Raw genomic sequence first — 23,666 nt, 5'->3', positions numbered from 1 at the left:
GCTTGACGATTGCCGATTTTACACCTTCTATGTCCCCTTGGGAAAGGGAAGATAACTCGACCGCCGACAATGCCATAATCACGGAGGAAGACCAAGATCCAAATGAACCGGAAAACATTGATCACTTGGTCTTCCAGCCGAGATCCTTCTCTCCCTTTCAAGCCGAGACATTAGATGGCATGCTATCAACGAATGCCCTTGATAGCTTTATGAAAGCTAGTGGTGAGCTCATTTTCTATTTCGCTTGCCGTCAGTCGGCCAGTATTGGAACCGTTCGAACATTAACGTTGTTGTCGTACAGGGGATCAGCCCTTCATGAAGGCAACACTTAACAGCCCATCGACCTCACCTCGACTAGACCCGCTACTTTCCTGTCTCAATGCCTCAGACTGGCCAAGAGTGATTTCTTTAGGCTCAGATACAGAGAGGTCTATAGCCCATGTCGAAAGGCGGAGGAAGCACATACGGGAGTCATCAAGTCATAATCAGGAGTGGCCTCGAAATAGCCAGCGTTCTCGACACAATCCATCGAAGCAACACCCGGAACAAGATAGTCTCTCATGTTCATGCTATGCGCGAGTCTTTCTGCAGCATGAGGACGTTAGTTCTAACCTTCTCTGGAGTATACGAAGCAAAGCCCCTGCGCCACCCGCAGAAATGCTGCGGTCCTTGAAGCGAACTATGGAGGGCCTCGACTCCTTCTTCGACTGCCACACACATTCCACACGCCCGGAGTTTGTCGCCTTGCTCGTATCAATGTGCGATATGATGCTTGGTGGTGTCGAGTATTTGGTGCCTAAGCTTTGCGTAGACGATGACATCATTTCTGCAGATGATGATTCGGATACATCCAGTTCCCATGGTGACTCGGGGAGACGCTCTAGCAGCAGGAGCGGCAGCGTCAATTTTACGTCGCAGCCAGCCTTCAGGTTGAGCCAAGGGACATTGGACAAAGAGGATGAGCTTCATGTGCTTCATAGTTTAGTACGAGTTCGGACTAAACGACTAGGCCTCCTGATTGACAGACTGTATCATGCGGTGGATGATAACGGAAGACCTATACATAGACATACTGTCTGCAGTTTGCAGGACCGACTTAGATTTGTGTCATCAACATTGAAGAGAAGCCAGATATAGATAGCTGGGTACCGGCGGATCAAATGGATGGGAATTCAGACTCAGATAGTCAAAATTCTGACCCACCAAACGCATTCTAAGCACATTTGTATTTGTGATCAACGCTTCTTGGTTTGAAATGTCACAAAATCATGACTCGGGTCATGCAGAATTCTATTATGTCGAAGTCTCCTTGTGCTCGCAAGCGTGTCAAAGGTGAGGAATCATCTGGATCCAAGACGGCATCGAGTAGACACCGATAGGGACCTGCCTAAGACTGATGAAAGCCTCAACAACGATGAAAACTCGGGCAACAAAGTGAACTCCAGCAAAAAACGAAACTGTAAACCCCAGAATGCATATCCCCGCCATGCAAGAGCCTACTGACAAGGGTGATTTCTGAACTTCTTCCGTAAGTAAGTCATGGTCGATATAAACCCGCAATGGTCTTCCGACATATGCAAAGAACAAGAAATAAAGCCCGATCCAAGGTATAAACCCGATGATGATGAGACAAGATACCTTCCACATAATCCCTTCCTGTCGCGAGGCAAAGTCATAGTTCCATGCCGAAAGATGGATACCTCCGTAGATTATAGGGAAAGCACCGGTTCTTAGCAAATTGTACCAAGTGATCTCCTCGCCGATAGCGGAGAGAAGGAAGCGAAAAACCTCTGTGGTTGACACCAGTCCTTCATCGGGGTCACCCTCTGCGGGATGGCTGAAACTATCTTGGAATGTCGAAAGAGTCTCGCGCATGTTGCCCCTTAACACAAAACATTGACTGTAAGTCTTGTCCCAGAATGGGTCAACGTCAGGAGCTGCCAAGGAATTCTGTCGTGTCGATTCCAGGTGCAAGGGGCTCTTTTAGTCCTCGTTATGTCTGAAGCATTGAGAAGAATGCTTCTCTCCTCTGCGAGTCGACTCTTTTCACGCCCGAAGACAAGACCTGCATGGAGGTAGCCTACTCCACAGGGCAGAGCCTGGCCTTCACTAACGCGAACGCCATCCATTGTCGGAGTGATCCATTGAACAGGTAGCTGTTCATCCTGGTGGTTGGTGGCGACGTTACATCGACTACTTCAAGGGTCTTGTTTCCCAAAGCTCCTCTTAGCCACTGTGCTCGGAACTATGGCCCGGTCATCTCGTCGGTCAGGATACAAATTGCAGTCTCGTTTTGCAAGTGGCAGAACTGGCACTGAATCATGAAAGAAAGGGCATTCTTGACCTTCTCGCTTTCCACTGTGATAGATTGCGTCCACTCGATACCTAAGGGCTTCTATTAGCTCCAGATTAGTAATCTACATGGCATTGTAAATCTCTTTGAGATCCGAAAGCAAGGCGGCAATAAGCACTTACGTAAAACCAGAATCCATAGAGTAACAGAGCGAAAATCACGTGTACCATAACATGAATTCCGAGCAACGCTATCGGCAACCTAAGTCTCTTCTTTACAATGCACTGTATCGCCATCCATATTACTTGGGTTGACACTAGGAACTTCTGTAACAGGGTGGCTTTACTTCGATCTTCCAGACTAGCTATATCAACTTCGATGAAGTAACCAAGTTTTGCCAGTTCAAGGATGCCTCTTGCTGATAGCGTCAAATTCTGTGGCCAATCATAATCATTGTCTCGTACAACTCCAGTTCCTGGCTCTATATCGGCAATTGGAGCTTCGAAGCCTCCCATTACCGCGAAGAAGCAGGCCTTCAGGTCGTATGGCTTCTGAAAACAGGCGCCAAACTATTTATTAGCTTGAATCTTTTATCTTCTTCCGGGTTCGGTTGAGGATTGCGGTGCTCACTTTGGGAGTGCTGCTGTTGTTACGGACATTCTCTGACAGCAAGAGGTTGAGTTTCCGTTTAAGCAAGAATGCTTCGATGAATTGCCTGGAGGCAAGCAAGAGGATGAATTCTGGTGCGAATAAGGTTATAGCAACCCATTGCAGTTTGTTCCATGTCGAAGAGTGCTTGATATTCAAATGAAGCACCGTAAGAACGCAAATGGTCAGGGTGATAAAACAACCCCACAGAATGTCGGTGGTCCCTCGAACAGATGAGCCAGGCACGAGCGTGTATGGTGTTCAACGCTTTTTGGTCATTCTCATTCGCCTCGATTTGGCTCTGGATTTCGGCACTGGTCTGCGTCTGTAAGCACCGCGCGAAGCCAATAACGACCAGAAGTACAACCAAGTGAGACCTCAAAGCAGCCATGGCAAGAGGAAAAGTGGAGAATCAATGATGCCCGGAAATTCGTTGATGCTCGCTTTTCGACTGGGTTGCAGCCTTTTTAAAACCATTCTCGTCTTCCTGTCGCAGCCTGATCACCCTGGCTAAGTTGCAAGCGTGAGCGGATGGTGCATGCTGCGGCATGTCTCCTTCACTGCAAGGCTCTGAGTGGAGGTTTCTTTTCATATCCGTACAGCCAATCTAATTGCTTATCTTACCGAGCTGCCTTTCATGTTGATCGAAATTGAGTCGGCGGCTGATCACTCCTGACAACTTGCAGGAGCCAGGAATCCAATCGGCCAGTTGTTGTTTCCGAATCAAGCCACCGTGCTCGGGGAGGTGGGGGCCCGAACCTCGAGTTGTCATTGGCGCGTCTTGGATGCGTTGTTATAACTGCCATAAATATACATAATTGTCGTTTGTGCATTCGAAAACCTTTGAACAATTGCTGTGCCTATAATATTACCTTCTGTGCAAGAGAAACGAAAGTCGACTTACATGAAAATATTCGCCGGGTCATGTTGCGATATTAAGCAGATAATGCGACGATAGGATGGCCGTCTTCGAACGAGATCAACTTGAAGATTGAACTAGTGAAAATATATTACAGATGTTTGAAAAAGCCAACTTCAAAAAACCGTGTGTACATGCTTCTACGTAGAATGCCCATGTAATAGACTTGGCACTGGCCTCAACTTGGTTGTCTCGTTCACTCTTTGAAGCTGGCGTCTAGGGATTTTCTCGGTGGCAGGGACATTGCGCATGGTTGCTCCACATTCGTCTTCAAGACGTTGAGCGTCAGTCGATTAGAATTCGTCTCCCACTGGCGGTACGTCTTTAAGCTTGCGTGTACAGAGCAAAGCAGAGACCGGGGAAACCTGCCCATAATTGACCACCAGGCGAGGTCGTCTCTAAGCTCTACATCATTCAATCAAGAATACCTCACAAGCTGTTGCATGCATTTCGAGCTGAGTGGACGGAAAGCTTCCGGTTCAGCCTTGGGTGAAGGAAGGATTTTCTTGTTTCCCCCCATGGATCCTTGGCGAACTTACCCCTCTGTGCTCACTGCTCAATCCATGTCGGGAAATCTTTCGCGGCCAAAATTGTGGCCCCGGCCGTTGAAACTTTACTGCCCAGCACAGAGATGGATCCTTCGAACTCGATTTGCTGAGTACTGTAGTGAGACCACCAACTTTTGCTATTTGATCTTACTCCAACATCGCTCAGCCGTTCTGAATTGACCAAGATGCGAATGTAGGAACATAGGACATGTAGCATCTTAACCAATCAAGACTCTTTTGCGGTTCCCTGCAGCCTCCGTAACAAAGTTTTGGTACGCGAAGTCATCAGCTATCAAATCTTCATGGTCAATGCACTATGGGTCCAGAAGTTCCCCGCGGAAGTACCGGCAGGCATGGGGGAAACATTCAATAGGGGAATGATTGACGCATTGGCGAAAGGCCCAATGACGAGCCGGGTAAACAAATATGCTTCGGCAATAATTAGCAGTGCAATTAGCTTGACTCATACGAAAAGCAACACCATATAAAGCGTCAGCGACGCCGGTAGCGGGGTTGAAGGGGAAAATAGGGCTCGGTGCGTCTACCAGATCCCGAACTGTTCCCATTCGTGATCTATCGTACTCCTCAAGATGCATCGTCACCTTACGATCTGGCTATTGGCCCTTTGCGGCTTGGCGACTGTCGCAACTTGCGAAGACCGACGATACTCGACCTGGATGCTGGACAGCATCAAGGCGCGCAAGCAGGGCATCATCTCGTCTGGTGAATCAAGCAGTTTCCTGGAAACAGGCATTCTATCCATCGCCATGGAGGCTGCACTGAAGCAATACCCGGAGCTTAAGGACCAATATGTCCCTTACTTGGAGGAAGTTCTAAACGAGGGCACTCCCAATTTGGTCAACGCAACTTACGTCGCAACCCGACCTCTGGACCGCTTCTCGGTTGCAAACGCCATCAACGCTATTTCCAAGTCGGGAATCGCGACGATTTCGGACACGGCATCAGCAGCATCGAAAGCCATCAACGAATCTCTGTCACTTCAAATCCGCAATCCTGTTGGAGGCTTCTGGTACTACGTCTACCCTCAATGGAGTTACCTGGATGGCATGTTCTCTGTACTCCCATTCATGGCTGCGCAACCCCAGCCTAACTACACCGACATCAGCTTGCAGGTTTCGCTGCTCTACGAGCACTGCTTCCAGAAGAACACCTCCTTGGTCGCCCACGGGTACGATTACTCAAAGACTTCCGTCTGGGCAAACAAAGAGACGGGCGCGAGCCCGTATGTATGGGGCCGCGCCGTAGGCTGGTTCGTAGCAGGTTTGGTTCAGACGTGGGAAGCTCTCGATTGTCCCGCTGGCAAGCACGAGGCCAAGGCTGTGTGCAAGCAACTGCAACACATGACGACGCAATTGGCTACGTCTCTCATCCGCTACGCCGACCCCGAGACCGGCGTCTGGTGGCAATTAACAACGTTTCCGGGACGCAGCGGCAACTATCTGGAGAGCTCTAGCACGGCCTTATTTATGTTCTCTATGCTCAAGGGCGAGAGGCTTGGACTTCTGTCGAACTCGAAGGTAGACTTCAAGAAGGCAGCTTTGAAAGCTTACGACTATACCACCCGAAACTTTGTTGTCGATACTGGTAACGGTACGATCGGGTACAACAAGACAGTCGCTGTGTGCAGTCTCAACTCTACGGCGTCATACGAATACTATACTCACCAACCGCTTTTGCCGAACAGTCTTCTCGGAGAGTCAGCTTTTATCATGGCCTCTCTTGAGGTAGAAAGGAAGTAGTGAATGAAGGCCCTAGTTATTGCAGCACTGCTAGATAATATGATCATTTTCTGCACCTTTTAATCTCTTAAGGAAGTCATTCTGCAGGATCATCGAGCATGCGTGATTTCCAATCTCTTTAGACTAGATTCGAGTTTTTTCGGAGCCTCCTCGTTGGTTTCACGACAGATTAGCCGATATGTTCACGTTGTAACCAGATCCCTAGACATGTAGAATTCCGGCGACCTGCAGATTAAGACATGGGATAACAATTCATCTGCTTGGCTTACGGAGACCGTTTTGAGGATAGTGCTTAGCGTACATGCAAGTATCGACTCAAGCTATCCCACGTCAGCATGGGCAAACACACTCTGATTGATAGTAGTGTAGCCTGCTAGTCAGAATTCAACAGCGGTACGCGAAAAGTCAAGTACATGTAGCTACAAAGCTCCTGCAATCGTCTTGCCCACGCTGCAACGCTCATGTACCTATATGTCCGAAATCCGATATGCCTCGTCGAGTCGCTGGTGAGACTGATGACTTGGACCGACGAGGTTGTCTCCAGCCACTTGTATTCTCGAGAGTATGGCAACCTCCGCACCTAACTCTCGGTAGTCGTAGGAAGGGAATCAAATTCAACACGCCTGACTCCGACGTGTTCAGCAAAAGCTCATGGCTCTTATCTTCAATACTACATTTTCCACGTTGATCTCTTTCATTGCTGGCACCAAGAAGTACAGGCCCCGCGCATAAGTTGCGCAAATTAAGCGATCACACTAAGGTAAGATCGAGATACTTGGTAGGATTCCCGAACCCCCGGGTTTCGGCTCATCCATTGTACCTGCCCTGTACAGATGGATTGAAGTTCATCCGCATCTATGGGAATCAGACGCATACAAATAGTCCAGCCACCTTTCTCGATAATCACATTTCTGAAGGCCTCATCAAGCCATTACTGCTACCTTCTGCCAATTAATTTTGCACTTTAAAAGCCTCTCAATGACAATTTCCAGGATAGCCTGCCTATGGCTTCTCGCGGTCGTTCTAGTCTATGTGAACGCCCTGCGAGTGGAAAAGAGTCAAGAGTTTCCGCTGGGATCTGAGATCGAAAACCTCGCCGTCAGGCCGTCGGGTTCCATTCTGGCAGTCGTTTACACATTCCCACGCGTCTACGAAGTGGCTCCTGTCGCGAATGCCGAGCCAAAGCTTGTGCACACTTTCGAGAATACCAATGGCGTTTCCAGTATTGCCAAATCACCAAACTCGGATGAATACTTCCTCATTACCGGCAACTTCTCTTTCCAGACTTTGAGTCCAACCCCTGGCTCGTACGCGATCCACAAATTGTCATTTGACAAGTGCGACAAGTCGGTCGTCAAGCAACTGGCATCGCTGGATGCTATTTCTCAGCCCAATGGGATGATTGCGGTTCCTGGAACGCCCTACGTTCTGATCGCAGATACGCGCAAGGGATTCATCTACCGTTTCGACACCCAAACCTTTCAATTGGGCGTCTACTACGATGATCCCTTACTAAAGCCTGGTACTACAAGCGGCGTGGTATTCGGCGTCAACGGCATCAAGCTCTCAAGAGGATACCTCTATTTCAGCAACACCAACCAACAGTTGGTCGCCCGTGTGAAAGCTTCAGGGAACGAAGATGTCCTCCATGGAACCCCGGAAATCGTGGCAACCCAGACTCCAATTGACGATTTGATTGTCAATAAATACAATGGCGACATTTATCTCGCCGAACTTAGCGGAAACACTCTTGGCTTTGTGCCACGTGGGGCAAACACCACCGTCCCGGAGACTCTTCTCGGCGGCATTAACAGCACAGCTATTTTGGCGCCTACATCAGTCGTTTGGGCAAAGGGTGCGGAAGGCCGAACGCTCATCGTCTCGGAGACTGGCGGTTTTGAGCAATTTGTGACACACAATTACACAGGTGGTGGCAGGATCAACATAATTCACTTGGAGTAATACCCTCAAGTGCCGTAGCTCAAGATGATTTGAGGAAATCGCAACCTCTTTAAGACTATGATTTGCGAATTGTTGCAAGGACCTGGACAGTCTGGGATTCTTAATGCTTTGGGTTCATGCGGCGTGTGCGTCAATACTAATTTCTTTACTTTCTCCAAGTTTCCACAAGTAGCATCCTACTAGTATGATGAATTTGATCAATACGCAATATGTTTGTTCGCACTCATAATCATGAATACTAAAGTTATCGATTGTGGGGGCCCCGCGATTTCTCATAGATTGGTGCCAAGCATCGAGTTGTGCCCTTCTCATTGACCATCCTCGCCTGCATCCCTCGAATGCCGGTGGGAGAGTTCAGGGAGAACACAGAAAACTGTAGATGATGCTGCCAAGAAACATGTGATGCTTATTCTGCTGGTCCGAGGCAGCCATACGAATAGACGACATTGCCAACTTTTTTCTGGCTCATTTTCCTGTGAGGCACCATACCACTTACTTTCCACGCAACTGTTTTGGCAACTGACTTAAGATACAGCAACCCCATTCACCATCGCAAGTGATGCGGCCCACATCATTGACAGTTTCCGTGTACGACTCCAAAGTGTGCGACGGACTCTCGGACGTTGAAACGTCGTCCACAGAGTGTTTGAAGACTGGTGATACTCAGTCGCAAAGATGAATCTTTCAGAAAACTTACAGTTCAGCCCATACCAATTGACCGACTTCTTGGCAATCCTATTGAAGATGAGTGTTGATTTATATCCAAGAGTAAGAAAGTGGCTGTTCAAGAAGCGCCGGTGGGATGAAGCCTTGGTGCAGCATCCGGCTGTTGTATCATTGGTGTGCATCAGTCAAAGCTTCAGTTCGTCTCTTGTTCCCCCTTGAGATCGAAAGTGCCAAGAGCATCCTTTCTCAAACCTTATCCGCAACCCCTGCCAAGAATTCAATCTACTCGCCGGCAAACGGCTTATTCCAACTCTACACGTGGGCTAGCGCGAATTTCCTTTTCCAAGGTAAAATCGATTTAACCACCAGCCATTTAGATTAATAGGTGGAATTTGCGCAGCACATTCAGGGATATCCCAACCCCGCACGGAAAACGATGCGGTACCCAGCTCGGTGATGTACAAGGGTTGCATTTCCGACCATGGCTTCGGAGGAGCTTTTAAAGACACTGAATCGCCGGCGGTATGGTAGTTGCTAGCATCGGTCTGTATCGATCTTTATCGCTAACTGACTTATCCGCAATGCTGGGGTTCGATAAGTTCTCTGCCGCCTGGCTCATGGCCATTATGTCCGTCAAGCCAGTGACATCGACCCTCCTATACGCCGCTTCGCACGCCGGAACCGTCACCACTCTCGATCTTCAGACTTCGGAATCCGGAACGACTTTGAAGGCCATTGCCACGAACACTGATTGCGCGGCGAACCCCTCTTGGCTCACTCTCGATCAGTCAAAGTCCCTGCTCTACTGCGCCGATCGAGGACTTACAAACCCCAACGGCACGCTCGTCTCTTTCCAAAAGTCTGAGAATGGGACACTCGAGTTGCTTGGAAAGCTCCCTACTATCAAGGGGGCTGTGAGCTCCGTCGTCTATGGCAAGAATGGTGGAGGCATTGCCTTGGCTTCTTAGTAAGTCCCACTCACTGGCCCCGGACAGATTTCCACTTTCGTCACCGAAGAAGCTTGGTTTGGGGGGAATTTGCAGAAATCGCTACGCAAGTTAACGCGGAACTCCGCTGACAAAATCGACAGTCCGGCGTCGTCCTTTGAAGTCTTTTCCGTGGAGGACCCGACTGACATCAAAAGACTTCAGTCTTGGACGTACACGCTGAGCCAGCCAGGACCGAAGCCGGCACAGAATGCCCCGCATCCCCACGAGGCCATCCTTGACCCCACGGGGCAGTACGTGCTAGTGCCGGATTTGGGAGCGGATCTGGTTCGGGTTTTTGCAATCAACCAGGAATCCTACCAACTGACGCCGGTTACCCCGCTGAACGTTGCGGTTGGCAGTGGTCCCAGACACGCCAGATTCCTCGTCACCAAGGAAAAGACTTACTTCTTTGTTCTAGCCGAGCTTGGGAACATTGTCACCACGTACGAAGTTCACTATGGTCGCAACAAGACCTTGAGCTTTACAGAAGTCTTCAGCGTCGGTACCCACGGCCCTGACAACACGGTACCTGTTGGGGCTGCCGCAGCTGAGATCCACATCTCGGTAAGTACTTTAGTCAGGCTGATTCCTTGACGAGGAAGATTCGCCACGAGATGTGTTATGTTGCTAACATTTCGTCAGCCTGACTCCGAGTATCTCATTGTCTCTTCACGAAACGTTAGCATCTTCAGCATTCCCAACTTTGACACCACCAACAGCACCGAGATCAAGAGCGACGCCCTTGTTACTTTCAAGATCGATCACAAGACCGGTCACCTGGGTTTCACGCAGATCTTCCCGTCAGGCGGCATGATTCCCCGCCAGTTCTCGATCAATAAAGCTGGCACTCAAGTTGCTGTGGGTTTGCAGCAGGACGGACGGGCGGTCATTATTGATCGCGAAGTGAGCACCGGTCTTCTGAAGGGGTTCGCCGCGAACATTTCTATTGCGGGCGAAGTTGTTTGCGTTATCTTTGATGAGTGATCTTGCAAGCTACTCGGCAAATAGAAGCATCATATCGAGAACTCACAGTCACGGAGAGAGACAAGCCCCTAGAGTGGTCACTTTCCCTCTGTTTGCATCCTTTCTTTTTCCTGTTTCCAATTTCCTGCATCAAACTTCCAGACCCAAACATCCTGCTTCTCGTCATAACTTGCTTTCTGCCAGCCCTCGAACTTGGCAAGACCTGCCGCTCGCATGAGAGCTCGCCATGGTTCATTGTCATCGCCCGTCTCTGAAAACTTGACATCCAAGCTCATTTTTGGCGTACTCGATGAAGACGCTGATCAACTCGAGGCCATAGCCCTTGCGTCAGTGTTTGTGATCGATTATGATGCCGATGTCCGTCATGTACGCTTTGCTTCCCTGTAGTGTTGTTTGGTCAAGGAACTAGGGCGGGTCGACAGATTCAGAAGTGTTGTACCCTCCATATCCAATCAATTCATCTGTACCGCGCGGTTCAATGACCAAGAATGCATTTTTGCCATCCGCTGACATTTTGGCAAATTTTTGCATCCGAGCCGGAAGCTTCTCAAAAGTAAGACCTTCTTCAGGTTCCCCAAATGGGAAATTTTCTGGGACTGTCATGATGGCGTGAAAAGATTCAATGTCGAATTTTTGTGGCAGTCTTAACTACGAGTCGCGGCGACAACCGACAAAAATGAGACGAGGCCATCACGGCGGATAGACGGTGATTCTATGATGTTCTGCGTTTGAAGTTACAACTTTGCTAATGAAGCTACGGGCCATCAGCTATACAATAAGGTCTGCGCAGAAGACCTCGACTTAAATAAGCAACATTTCTACACATGTTGACTTTTTCCAGTCATCATGTTGGCGTCTGAGGATCCGCTACGCCACGTCTCATGTGGGTTCTAATCGGCCGAAGGATGAGAGTTTGTTGACCTTCCCGATATGGATACAGCTCTTGACGCGCCCAGGACCAACAACTGGACGGGCAGTCAGTCACACTTGATGTGAGTCACTGATGAACGACAGGAAGACATTCCGAATCAGATTAATTCTGACTTTCAGCCTGTCTTTCTCGGCAAACAACAATTGATAGTTAAGCAATTGTCGGGAATTTTCACCTTTTTATAGTTGGGATGTAGCACTCAAGGTACCTACGTCAAGTGACTGTATTGTCAAGCATCTCAGTTCAGCATGGCCTTTCTCAAGTCGGCACCAGTAGTGAAGCGTCTCATAGTATGAGTGCAATTAGATGCTTGAAGTGCGAACCGTTCTCTGGGTGTCGATGTGGCGGGACTTAGCGAAACCCGGACGTCGGAGACGGAATCCGGGCCAAGGGTGCTCGTCAACAGCAGCCCCAAACTCCGCATCTCTTCCCAATCAACTCCAAGTCCGGGGAAACGGCAAGCTTATATGCTGGGGATGTAGCTTAAACAGCTCATCAAAAGTGCGTGATTGCAACCTCGGCGTTTCGTCCCAGCTTCAGCACAGTGGCTGCCCCCGATGACCCCCTGCAAATGGTTCTCGGATGGACGCACGACCGATGCAACCCGCAAAGCCAAGCGCGCACGATCGACAGGCAACATCAGTACCCGGAAACACGGAAAGGGGAAGTGAGACAGAGCCTCGTGGCTATGTCGTCAGCCGCTGTCAATATTCTGCGCTTTCCCTTCGCCTTTTCATGATCTTTCCTCTTTGAGGCTGTCCGGGAGTGAATGGACAACGAAAGCAGCGGGCAGCTGTGCGAGTCAGCGAAAGGTGGTTCTGCCCGTTCTTAATGAATTGGTGGGGTTCCTCGGACCGCTTGACCACTTATGAATGGATGCTATTCGACATTCAAAGTACCTTGCACGTTGCGAGTCGTGATGGTGGGACTCGCTCGAGGAGGATCGCCCTGTCAGAGATTGGATGATCAATATCCTACCCTTCCCGTGCTCCTAGCTCATAAAGATGGTTGGGAAGCTCCTTTCTCTGCCGTCTCTCTTTCATCTGGCGTTCGGTATTCACGCAAGCCAAAAATACCCCTAAGCTACACGATGTCGTCATGGATTAAGTCACATCAGTACGCGCGAGTTGACCAAGCCATTGATAATGGCGAGAGTGTCCAACATAGAGAATCGCGGCTGAGGGAGTACTGGCAGAAGGTCAGAGTCCACCTTTTTTACGCGATACTCCTCGTCTTAGTGGCGGGGCTCAGCAGACATACTGCGCCTAGCAAAGCTACGCCAGATTATTACGGCGTTGAGCCTGTTAAGTCTGAGATGCGATGTAAGAGACCACCCGGCGTCCACATGCACGTTCCTTTCTCACAACTCTAATCCCGCACAGTATCAACCATAAGCAGAACTTTTGAGTTAGATCTCAATTATGCTATGCCACCATCCGCACAAGTCGATGAAGCTTGGGCCTCGCTTCTTCCTAAGGAGGGTGGCTTCTTTCAACACTCCAAGCTTGCGCCGCAAAAAAGCTGCATAGCGGTGTTCCACCAACTTCACTGTCTCGACATGATCCGTCAAGCACTATATGAGGCGCGGCCTGACATCATGGAGCAAGTCAACAATGGGTCGCACCCTGCAGATCACAAGGCAGACCATAACGCAGGCCACGACACTTCTCCCGATCACAATCACGTCAAAGATATGTATCATATAGGACACTGTTTGGACCTTGTCCGCCAGTCCATTCTTTGCAGACCTGACCTGACTGTGGAGGTTGGCGACCCTGCGGTGGGCGGTGTAACGGGGTTCGGTACTGAACATCAGTGCGTGAACTGGCAGGAATTGATGGACTGGATGAAGGATCACGAATGAGGCATGGGATGCATAAATGACGACATGCGCTAGCCATGATCAACTAAGACAGATATAGATGTAATATGAGCCGTTATCGTGAGCTCTGCTCGGTCCAGCGGAGAGCAAGCGAGCGTGCAATTTCCAAACCGAGAATCACGCCACAACGTGGAACAAACAGAGACGGGATAACTGGACTTGCGAAATAATAGATGTTGGTAAAATAATCTACCGCCATACAGCAAGAAGACATGAACTCTTCTACGAAGCTCATCATAAACAATAAAAACTGCGAGAGGAATGCAGAAGGTTGCCCAAATTGGTAATCAAATTTTGGAGGAAAAGCCAGCAAAATGAGACTATTACCGATGCACATGACAACGTCCAGGCTGGAAATAAACTCGCTCTCTAGGGCAAGAATGGCAGCTGTGATTTTACATGCTCACTTATCGAAATCAAATCACCAAAGCACATTCCTGATTGAGCCATAGCGCTGCTCAGCAAGCTTTACAGCGACATGATCTTCAGTTTCCCCGGAAATTACGGGCCGCCGGAAACCGGCACCCCAAGTACCTCAATCCGCACATAGCTAAGAAAGTGGAAGCAATGGTCGAAGCCAAGCTGCCGCAATCGATTGCGTCGGAAAGTTGAACAATGGACCGCATCCGATCGTTCTTGGCAAGCGGGATAGAATGTTCATCCCATATTCATCAAGCTTAAATCACCTTCAGTCGACGTCCGTCGTCCGAACACCATGCACGGGTGGTCAAGTCAGTTTCGGATCTCAGAGGGTGTTCCTAGATCGACCCCAATGGATCGCCCAACGGAAAGTTCGACTCGGTTCGTATAGACGATTAAAGTTTTATTAATCATGCCTGTCCTCGGTCCCTCAAAATATCGCACTCTCACCGGACGATCCGGATGTAGGGTTGTTTGGAGTTTCCATTTGTCTTGCGATTGAGATGCTAGAGTGGTTCCACGGGATAACCTACCGATGAGTTCAATTGAGGAGGGCTCCCTAGCCCAATTCCTCTTGGAAAGCTTAGCATTCAGGGGCATTTCGACGATAGATTAGGGTTGATTGCGTTTGAGTTTCAGCGAGAAGAGTCGCCTATGATTCATCCATGCTTACCGTGCCAGCAATCGGTCCCTTATCTAACATGGTAAGACAGTCATCGGCTCGGATTACGAGAAGCTTAGCTTGCGGAAGCCAAATGCTATCCTAGCAGCTAAGCTTCCTGCTGTGCATTAGGCAAACTGAAATATATGATTTGAGGGACCTTTGGTAGCCGAAGTTGTAGTGCTGTCGGCAGCTCATCGTCCAAAACCATTGGCCCGTGTCGATGCCAATTTGAGGTGTTTATCAAGATCGGTTCAACCCTCCTCTGAAGGAGATTCTGGTCAGCATCATTCAAACCACCAACTTTGTGTCACCATGGTTTCCGCGATGTCCATCCGTCACCTGTTGCTGGCATTGTTGCCTTGCACCACCGTCTTGGCCGATTCTTGGCGAGTCGACGGCTTCAACCCGGTCAAGAAACTTGCGGAGGCCAAGCGGTTGCCTGTACGCCGCCATCTTGAGCGTCGTCAAAACACCGAGAAGTACCAGTACCTGAATGATAAGACTGAGAGTATGCCCACCCAACCTTGACCCCTCTCTTCTGTTCGTACACTGATATTAAAAAGAGTACCTTGTGAATGGCACGTCTATTCCATTGGTTGACTGGGATCTGGGCGAATCATATGCTGGCCAAATCCCGATCTCGAAAGCATCCAACGAGACTCGCCAACTCTTCTTCTGGTAAGTATACATACCTGTCTAAGCCGCCATCTATCTCACAACGTTGATACTAATTCCAATAGGTACTTCCCTAGTACAAATCCAGATGCATCTGAGGAGGTCACCATTTGGTAAGTTTCGTCGAACCCCCAAAGACATTTTCCTCGGACCTAGTCGCATACTGACTCCTCTGCTAGGTTGAACGGAGGCCCTGGATGCAGTTCTTTCATCGGACTGGTCCAGGAAAATGGACCTTTCACCTGGTTTCCTTCGGCTTACCGCCCGGTTTACAATATTTTTAGCTGGTCCCAACTTTCAAATGTGCTCTACGTCGATCAGCCCGCCGGCACTGGCTTCTCAGTCGGTAAGCCTGGAGTCAACACGGAAGAGGAGACTGCCCAGCAGTTCCTTGGCTTTTACCACAACTGGATGGAGACCTTCGGAACCAAGGGCCGCAAGACTCATCTCACCGGCGAGAGCTACGCCGGCCACTACATCCCCTACATTGGTGACGCCATGATCAAGTCCAACCAGTCCGCTGACTACAACCTCTCCGGTGCATTGATGTTCAGCCCGTACATCAGATCTGACCCTGGTGACTTCCAACAACATGCGGTTTCCCTGCCCTTCGTCGAGGAGTACAACAACGTTATGGGCCTGTATCCTGGTGTTGGCAATTATTACGACCGGATCAGTGCTGCCGACAAAGAATGCGGCTACGCCGATATGCGCGAGAAATACTTCACCTTCCCTCCCAAGGGTCCCTTCCCACCCGGAAACAACAGCGATGACTGCGCAATCTCGTCTATTGTCTACGAAGGTCTCGCGGAAGTTAGCCCTTGTGCTAATATCTACCACATCTCTCAGGGCTGCCCCAATCCATCGGATCCCCTCAGTTGGGCCGCCGAGGGCGACAACGCCTCTGTACCCCTCAGCTTTGACAAGGCAGACTGGCACTCCTACCTCAACCTTCCGGAGATGCGCAAGGCCATCCACATTCCCACCGGGCAGAGAGACTGGAAGAAGTGCTCCGATGAGAACCCGTTTGGTCCTACTGGCGATGTCAGTCTTGACCCCTTCGCCTCCGGCGCTCTGACCCGCGTCATTGAGCATACAAACAACTTCATAATCGCCAGTGGCAACCTTGACTTCCGTGTGCCTACCAATGGTACGCTCATGGTGCTTCAGAACATGACTTGGAACGGACAGCAAGGCTTCGATGAGTTCCCGTCCAAGACCTTCTTCCTCCCCACAGCCTACAGCGACCTATCTTCCCAGAGTGCGGCTGGAAAGATTGGTGATTGGGTTGCACAACGTGGCCTCACCTTCGCTCGTGTTTTCAATGCCGGACACGGTCAGTAACCAAGTCAGCCAAGACGAACCCTACCAAGAATGTACTAACCTTCGGCTTCATAGAACTCCCTCAATACGCTCAAGGAGCCGGATACCGTCTCCTAGAACAGCTTCTTGGCCGCGTTACGGACTTGACCAGCGATCTCATGTTTACTGCCCTTCCAGGTGACTTCACGGGGTCAAACACAACGCACGGGTCTGCATCTCACTAGAAGGCTTTAGCGGGTACCTTTTATAAGTCAGCATTTTCAAAGCTCTCGGGTACATGTACAATTTAGGGTTTATTTACGACCAAACTTTACCACAGTGTAAATAGATATCTCAAGTTGTCCATATTGCATAGCAGGTTTTCTTGCTGCTTGAATACAAAATACCTGAAACTCGCCTCCGAAGACTTTCTCATTGCAGCACAGAACTCTAACTGGTCATTCTGGTGTTGTGTATTTCCGTGGCTAGCAGAGTGTCTTTTGATGATAGTGGACGGAGGTTCAAACGATCACTGTGCTCAGCCCTAGTACGAGTGTTTGGTCTGTCATCCATGATGCCATCTTCCAAACTGCCACAGCCGAGGATTTCCTTCCAAGAGCGACATAATGAGACAGAGGCTTTGACACAGACGTGGCGAGGTGCAAAGTCTGAAGCCCTTCTTAGAGTGTCAGGAACAATAGGGCAAATTAATTTTAGACATAGGCCGTCCCATGAGAACAGTAATAAGACCTCGATCTTTCCTGGCGTCCATAAGCATCTGATTTCGCTATTAAACCACAAGCGACATAGTATGTATTCTCTTCGCGCTTACTCCGTCATTCCGTGACGAGCAGCGTTGGTTATTGAATGATCACCAAGACAGGTCAACACCATCAAAGTTTTTAAACCTTCCACTAACGTCCTTCGTAGCGTGATCAATGATACGGGCCATTCCTGCAACACTTTCCTTGACCGCAATGGCTCCCATACTTAATGTCAGGCGTTCCGATATTCTTGGTTAGCTCGGCAGACATATCTATCTCGACCAAACCAGGATTGAGGACAAGCGCTGTGAGCCATGGTTCCTCAATGCTCAGCCTCTTCACAACCTAGATGAGCATTGCCTTGCTCGCTCCGTACGGGCTAGTGCTTACCCTCGGCGGGAACGATTGGGCCAGGCTATCCTGCATACTGAGGCTTCCGATCACCGAGGACACAGCAACGAACATCGGTTTCTTGCTTTTCATCAAAAGCGGGGCAGGTGTACTGAACAAGAGAAGTAGCGCAACGGAATTGATCTTGACATGGTCTAGCGCCGTAGTGGAGGAGATGTCGCGGATCGGGGCGCTGATGTGTGAGATGCCTGCCCTAGCGATGATCGTATCGATAGTGGATATTTTATGCTCCTTCTGGAGGAGTTCAATAGCAGTTACGGGATCCTCGTCGATAGAGGAATCGATTTTGATGAGTAGGAGGGTGGAATTTTCGGAAATTTTCGCCTAGGGGTGTCCACTTTCAGACCTTTCAATTCATGTGGGCATCATCGTGGCCTTAAGGTCCTTGCAATCTCTTGAGGAAGTTATGAAGCAATGAGCTAAAGTGAGTCTACTATATTTTTCCTGGTTTCACGAAGTCACCACAAGGCCATACAGTAGATATATTCAACATTGGGATTTAGTTTGATATCTCGACAGTGAAGTTGTCTGCGCACCGTAACACTGACAATGACGAACGTTACGCCGCCGATGATCCAAAGGTCGGTCTAAGAGCCACAATTCCTTCAGCTAAGCTCGTGGTTTGATGCTCTGAGGCGTTGAGAAAAGGTCTCCTGGATCAACGGCGCCCTTGATCTTCTCCAGTCTTGGAAGGTTGTCACCCCAATACTTTTGCTGCGGGATTCCCTTGATCCTCAGGTTGGTGTATCCTGCGTAGGACAGGTACTTTTGAGGCTCGTTTCTCTGATACTTAAGAACAGCATTGTCGACGAAGTCGTATGTGATAGTCGGAGTGGTGGACTCAGTCTGAGCATAGACTGCAAAGAAGTACGCCAGATTCCGATGCGGGAACGCCGTCAGACCGGGCGCAACATTGTTAACGGCACCTCCGTAGAGATCGACCAAAACGAACCAGTTCTTTGATCCCGAGTCGGTGCCCTGAAGATGTTCAAAGACGGCGTCGATGGTGTCGTTGCTGGGCAACGTCAAGTAGGCAACGGCTGTGTCCTTGGCATAAAAATATGACTGCGCGGGGAATATGTTGGAGATAGTGTCGAAGGTCCTGTTCATGTGCTCCATCCATGTCAAGTTGGTAACAGTATTCTGCTCTGTTATTCCTTTGATCAATCTGCTGAAGTTGACCTTACTGTACTCCGATTCCGCGCCAAAATAGACGCCACTGATTTGCAGGGTGTCCTTAGAGATGATTGCGACAGAGGACAAGCGCGGATCAAGGGATCGATTGGTAGTAATCTGGTGGTAGGCCTTGAATGCATCCGAGAGCTTCGTCGGTTCTGAAGATGTAACGGTGAAGATGAAGTTAACAACCGCGTCAGGTTCAGGCTGAGTCCTGAACCAGAAGCTGGTGACGATTCCAAAGCTCGCACCCGCTCCCCTTAAAGCCCAGAAAACCTCTGGACGATGTGATTCAGATACAGTTGCAATAGTACCATCTTCCAGGACAATTTCTGCGGCAACCATCACGTCGAGCGATGTACCAAGAAGGCGGCTATGCAGTCCGAGGCCACCGACGGTAGCGTGGCCGCCGATTCCAACAGTGGGAGACGATCCGTGAGGCATCCATCTCTTTCCGTTGGCGTGAAGCTTCTCGCAGACATCTTTCAGTCTGTTTCCCGAACCCACTTTCGCAATGCCATCAGGGCCGAGCTGAACATGGTTGAGATTCTTTACGTCAACTACGATAGCTCCATCATTGCCACCAATCCCTGGGTCAGTAGTCAATACACTTGTCTAGTCAAAACTTTTAGTAACAAAAGAGCTGACCTTTGTTCGTGTAGTCGTGTCCTCCACTTCTAGCTTGCACCTTGCGATCGTGTTGAGAAGCACAAACAACAATGCTCGCAACCTCCAAGGGGCTATTAGGGTAAAGGATGGCAAATGGCACGTATTGAAAATTAAGGTTGTATGGCCGAATATGGTCGGCCTGGAAACCAGCTTCATTCGAGAATTTGGCCCTCTCGGTTTCGCCGCCAACAGACTCTAAAAGACAATCTTTCAGGTCCGTGGCGGCATGCACCTTTGTAGTGGTAAGAAACCATGTCAAAGACAGGAACAGAGAAGAGCAATAGCGACCCATTGCGAATTCTAAGTATCGAATAAGTTGGGATGAAATGTTGTAGAAAGTTAACTTGAGAGATTGAAAGGTTTCGTTGAGCTGCGGTATCAAAGTGCCCTTAAAAAGAACTTCTCATCATCGCCCTTTGAGTAATTACCATCGACAGACCACGCCATGGAGTTACGGACTACCAGAGGAGCCGAAATTCCGGCGGCAGCCCAGCATTACTGCTGTGATGGTCCGCTAGACTGAAGCACTTGATAGCTCATTTCTTGGCTTTTCTCTTTTCTCCCTCTTAAAGTTGGGCAGTTCCGTGGTCCGCGGTGTGGGCTTTGTGAAGATTGACCCGCATATGTGCGAGTAATAGCAGCAACAAGTACACCTACCCAAATGGGCCATATGGCTCAACTTTGAGATGGACGAAAGATACACAACTACAAGTGTCCGACTTGTAGCTTTGTTAATATCGTGTATTGCAGAGGCTCTAGCCCGTAAAACTACTGGGTTGCAAGCAAAGGCAGCAGGTAGAGCGTTTCAATTACGAGCTCACGTGTCGTCCTTCCGTCGTCCTTCTCATTTGAGCAGCATGGCTGGCTCTATGATAACCCTTTCTGCTGAGCTCATATCACGGTCGCGGCTTTCGAGCAAAACCCAGGAGTCTTAGATAATTTTGTGTACGTCTTGAATGAGATCTTGTTTTTCTAGCGCATCCCCGATAGCACGCAATGATTTCGACAGCCCGAATTGTCCGGGCCAGCCTAATTTTTCGCCCGACATAAATATCTCGGCGGCTTCCTCGGATGAATTGACCATGCCGGTACTTCGGACTTCTACCACACCTTCTTGTGAGACACAAGGTCAGCAACATGCAAAGAAACCTCTTTCACTGTCGTCACTGAAGCACCCGAAAATCCCGAACTTGGCTGTGTCAGATGTCGGAACGTGATATTGAATCCCACGCTGGCTCGAACTTTGCGACTGTTTCACGCCCACGAATACGGACTTGAACATCTTAGCCGGAGTAGTGATGCGGAGTAGAGATACTAAGCTACTATAGAAGTAGATCCACGTCTACAAACAACTAACTTATCTAGTTATGAGCAAGATCCATGTTGCTGAGGCCTTTTGATAAAATCTACTGCCATTTATTTCATGGAGAATTTGGTTGACTTCCTCCCCCGGTCTATGTGCTGTTGCGCGTGGACGCTCCCCAGGGATGCCCCTAACGAAACCTTTGCCCAAAGCGAACGAGATCCACCACGGTAGCAATCGGCAGGCACTTCCGACGAGATAGCTTCACAGCTCAAAATTCATCCTCGGTTTCCCGGCGCCACCAACCCAAATAACGTATAAGGTTAGTAGTAATGTGTTCTCAATATGTCCTCCAACCTTTCCTATTTCAAACAAAGTCCCGAAAACCCTGTAGATTCAATACCGGCGAAAGCCCAATAAACTTTCTCAAGTATTTTCTAGCTTTGTCTAATGTTCGGTTGTCGATCAACAATATATTACGCGACCAAAACAAGAAGAATCCAGATGATTCCTAGCATTCCGCAACGTGGGGCTTCAGGAAAAGTTCTTATTGGGGAAAAGCGCTAGAAAACGTAAGACTGCCATAGGGAGAACGATAGGGACAAGGCTTTATAATCCCATCGGCTACTCCATTAAGCAGTCTCGTACATCATGCATGTGCATTCTGAAAGAGTGGGGTGACAGGCTGACGATAAGTCCGAACGTGACGGCATCCTTTTCCGCTATAGGAAACTCCTCCATTAGAAAGCCGACGGGATACATTCTAGAAGTCCCATGGAACGAGAAAAGTATCTTGCCAGGTTGTGGAAATAGGTCTCCCGCGGAAAGCGATGCACTACGCAGAGTTGCCTCGCAAAAATATGACCAACGCACCAGCCAAGATTTAGAGTATACTACTGCGGCCGGCACGATTGCTCCCTAAGAGGCGTAGCTGTTTAGTGCTGAATAGGAAGCTGGTGTACCATTACGAAAGCTCTTGCTTAGTGGTACAATCAGTTGCTTTGGCCGGCTCAAAACATGATGAGGCACAAAACTGCTTGATGGGCTGTTGCTTTAGTTGCGGTAAGTCTATAAGAGTGGGGCTCTATGGCGAAGAGCACTGCAAGACGATTTACCGACGATGGAATAGGGTTCTTGTTGTCTTGTGTTTTTTGTTGTGAGGCGGGTGGGACCGAGATGCATGGCGTTGCTCTCTAGTGGGCCCACTTTCGGCGCGTCCCTTCATGAATTATGCAAATGGTCGACGATGTGTCTGAATCTGGGGGTATTACCGGAACGGAGCGGTCACGACGACGGCTACGCAGGCTAACCACTAAACTCCGACTGAAAGAAGGAAATTGGGAGATTGCTGACAATGGAATCGCAGAGCCGAACTACAGGATAAACAATCGCGTGAAGAAACTGAGCGTGGTGTAGAGCACCCTGACACGGAACAGCAGATGTATTATTACCCGCGTGCTAACTCACGTGAACCTTACATTCTTCTTCATCCTGTACGTAGACACTTAGTTCGTGACTTTCACTTTGGGAAGCTCAAGCCACTTTCTACTCATTTGGTATGGCCGTTGCTGCACGCCACAATTCGCGACAGATCCCAATAAGGAGCAGGTACAAGACTTTACCGCCGCTGCAGTAGAGGAAGTACTGGTATAGACGAGTGAAGGCAAGGTCTTAACAATGCCTCAATAGTATATTTGATAGACTAGATTGGTTTCGACGGCGTAGAGTTAAGAAAGGCAATGAGGGGTCTGGAATTTCATGCAAGTAAGCAGGAAGACCGAAGCAGATTTCGAAGCAGATTGAGTGCCGATATCATCACCAGGTATGGCCGGAACCATTCTTTACATGTGAGGTCGTTGAGTTCTGGTTGTGTTGAGATCGTTGTTCTGAGGCGAGAGCCCGAGATGCCGCGCCACACTGTCAGATGCTATGGCAGATAATCGCAGGCGTTAAGCATGGTGTGGGCGAGGATGCAGAAATGATCTTCGTTGGAGATCCCGACCACCATGATCTACAATGAGAAAAGAACATTATCTCAGTGATTGCGCGGGGGGAGATATACCTGATGATCGAATCGTGACCTACGTCTCTCTTAAAATCCTTTCCTAAGAGGGACGAAGGCATGGCAAAAGAAAGACGCGTCAACGCCGATTGATCTACTCATCGCGTCCAAGAAACCGATGCGACCAAAATGTAGACGGAGCATATGGCAGACCACGGATCGAACGATTGAGCAATTAAGGCAATGTTTATGATGTCCCCTGTCGTCATCATCCAAAGTCAGGCGATTTGAATAATCGACAATGCGAGCTTCGCCGACCAATGACGATATGAGAGGCATCGCTATGTCCTCGTCTGCCGCCGACATGATCGGAATGAAGACTTGCCGCTCTCCGTCAGTAGGGTTCAGTCGTATCCAGTTTCCGGCATGGTCGACTTTCGTCAACATGAAATCCATCCGTGTCTTGAAAGTCGAACGGGCATCGTATCGCTTCCAAACCAGAGCCTGTCCTTGGAGAAGCTTGGAATCATGACGACACATGAAGTTTAGTATGCGGATGGTGGCGATTACGAACTACGTCCTGTAATAGCAACTCGGCGGCGTGAGGGTTGATTAGGTACTGGGCGTGAATAGGTTATTCGGGCTGCGCCTACCAACCATGCCAACTAACCGAGTTTAGTTACATCTGTAGCTGTACC

At 49.2% G+C, this 23,666-nt stretch overlaps 8 protein-coding genes across 8 annotated transcripts; 5 read left to right on the top strand and 3 right to left on the bottom strand.

Moving 5' to 3' along the window:
• Positions 1 to 753: 753 nt before the first annotated feature.
• On the bottom strand, positions 754 to 1,875 carry CPAR01_00867 (uncharacterized protein; the record flags this gene model as incomplete). Its single annotated transcript, XM_060485157.1, has 2 exons — positions 754 to 972; positions 1,639 to 1,875. 2 exons carry the CDS (start codon positions 1,873 to 1,875, stop codon positions 754 to 756), a joined length of 456 nt encoding a protein of 151 aa, XP_060356014.1.
• Positions 1,876 to 2,245: 370 nt separating this feature from the next.
• CPAR01_00866 (uncharacterized protein) lies at positions 2,246 to 3,067 on the bottom strand (the record flags this gene model as incomplete). The annotated part of the gene is made up of 3 exons (XM_060485156.1): positions 2,246 to 2,395; positions 2,476 to 2,862; positions 2,924 to 3,067. Coding segments are annotated over 3 exons (681 nt in total), but the record flags the coding sequence as incomplete, so codon positions are not given.
• A 1,931-nt stretch (positions 3,068 to 4,998) lies between these two features.
• CPAR01_00865 (glycosyl hydrolase family 88) lies at positions 4,999 to 6,168 on the top strand (the record flags this gene model as incomplete). The annotated part of the gene is made up of 1 exon (XM_060485155.1): positions 4,999 to 6,168. The coding sequence occupies one exon, from the start codon at positions 4,999 to 5,001 to the stop codon at positions 6,166 to 6,168; it is 1,170 nt and encodes a 389-aa protein (XP_060356012.1).
• A 978-nt stretch (positions 6,169 to 7,146) lies between these two features.
• Positions 7,147 to 8,130, top strand: CPAR01_00864 (uncharacterized protein; the record flags this gene model as incomplete). The annotated part of the gene is made up of 1 exon (XM_060485154.1): positions 7,147 to 8,130. One exon carries the CDS (start codon positions 7,147 to 7,149, stop codon positions 8,128 to 8,130), a length of 984 nt encoding a protein of 327 aa, XP_060356011.1.
• A 1,247-nt stretch (positions 8,131 to 9,377) lies between these two features.
• Positions 9,378 to 10,769, top strand: CPAR01_00863 (YkgB protein; the record flags this gene model as incomplete). Its single annotated transcript, XM_060485153.1, has 3 exons — positions 9,378 to 9,763; positions 9,887 to 10,349; positions 10,428 to 10,769. The coding sequence occupies 3 exons, from the start codon at positions 9,378 to 9,380 to the stop codon at positions 10,767 to 10,769; spliced, it is 1,191 nt and encodes a 396-aa protein (XP_060356010.1).
• Positions 10,770 to 12,790: 2,021 nt separating this feature from the next.
• CPAR01_00862 (uncharacterized protein) lies at positions 12,791 to 13,564 on the top strand (the record flags this gene model as incomplete). Its single annotated transcript, XM_060485152.1, has 2 exons — positions 12,791 to 13,022; positions 13,083 to 13,564. 2 exons carry the CDS (start codon positions 12,791 to 12,793, stop codon positions 13,562 to 13,564), a joined length of 714 nt encoding a protein of 237 aa, XP_060356009.1.
• Positions 13,565 to 14,978: 1,414 nt separating this feature from the next.
• Positions 14,979 to 16,888, top strand: CPAR01_00861 (carboxypeptidase cpdS; the record flags this gene model as incomplete). The annotated part of the gene is made up of 5 exons (XM_060485151.1): positions 14,979 to 15,174; positions 15,230 to 15,344; positions 15,407 to 15,454; positions 15,521 to 16,677; positions 16,740 to 16,888. The coding sequence occupies 5 exons, from the start codon at positions 14,979 to 14,981 to the stop codon at positions 16,886 to 16,888; spliced, it is 1,665 nt and encodes a 554-aa protein (XP_060356008.1).
• A 1,539-nt stretch (positions 16,889 to 18,427) lies between these two features.
• Positions 18,428 to 19,955, bottom strand: CPAR01_00860 (FAD binding domain-containing protein; the record flags this gene model as incomplete). Its single annotated transcript, XM_060485150.1, has 2 exons — positions 18,428 to 19,584; positions 19,643 to 19,955. The coding sequence occupies 2 exons, from the start codon at positions 19,953 to 19,955 to the stop codon at positions 18,428 to 18,430; spliced, it is 1,470 nt and encodes a 489-aa protein (XP_060356007.1).
• Between the last annotated feature and the right edge of the window lie 3,711 nt (positions 19,956 to 23,666).

Source organism: Colletotrichum paranaense (assembly GCF_030867605.1).
Source record: "Colletotrichum paranaense strain IMI 384185 chromosome Unknown Scaffold_1.1, whole genome shotgun sequence".
Classification (NCBI taxonomy): domain Eukaryota; kingdom Fungi; phylum Ascomycota; class Sordariomycetes; order Glomerellales; family Glomerellaceae; genus Colletotrichum; species Colletotrichum paranaense.
Note: the sequence above shows the minus strand (reverse complement) of the source record. Positions and strands in the feature narration are given on the sequence as shown.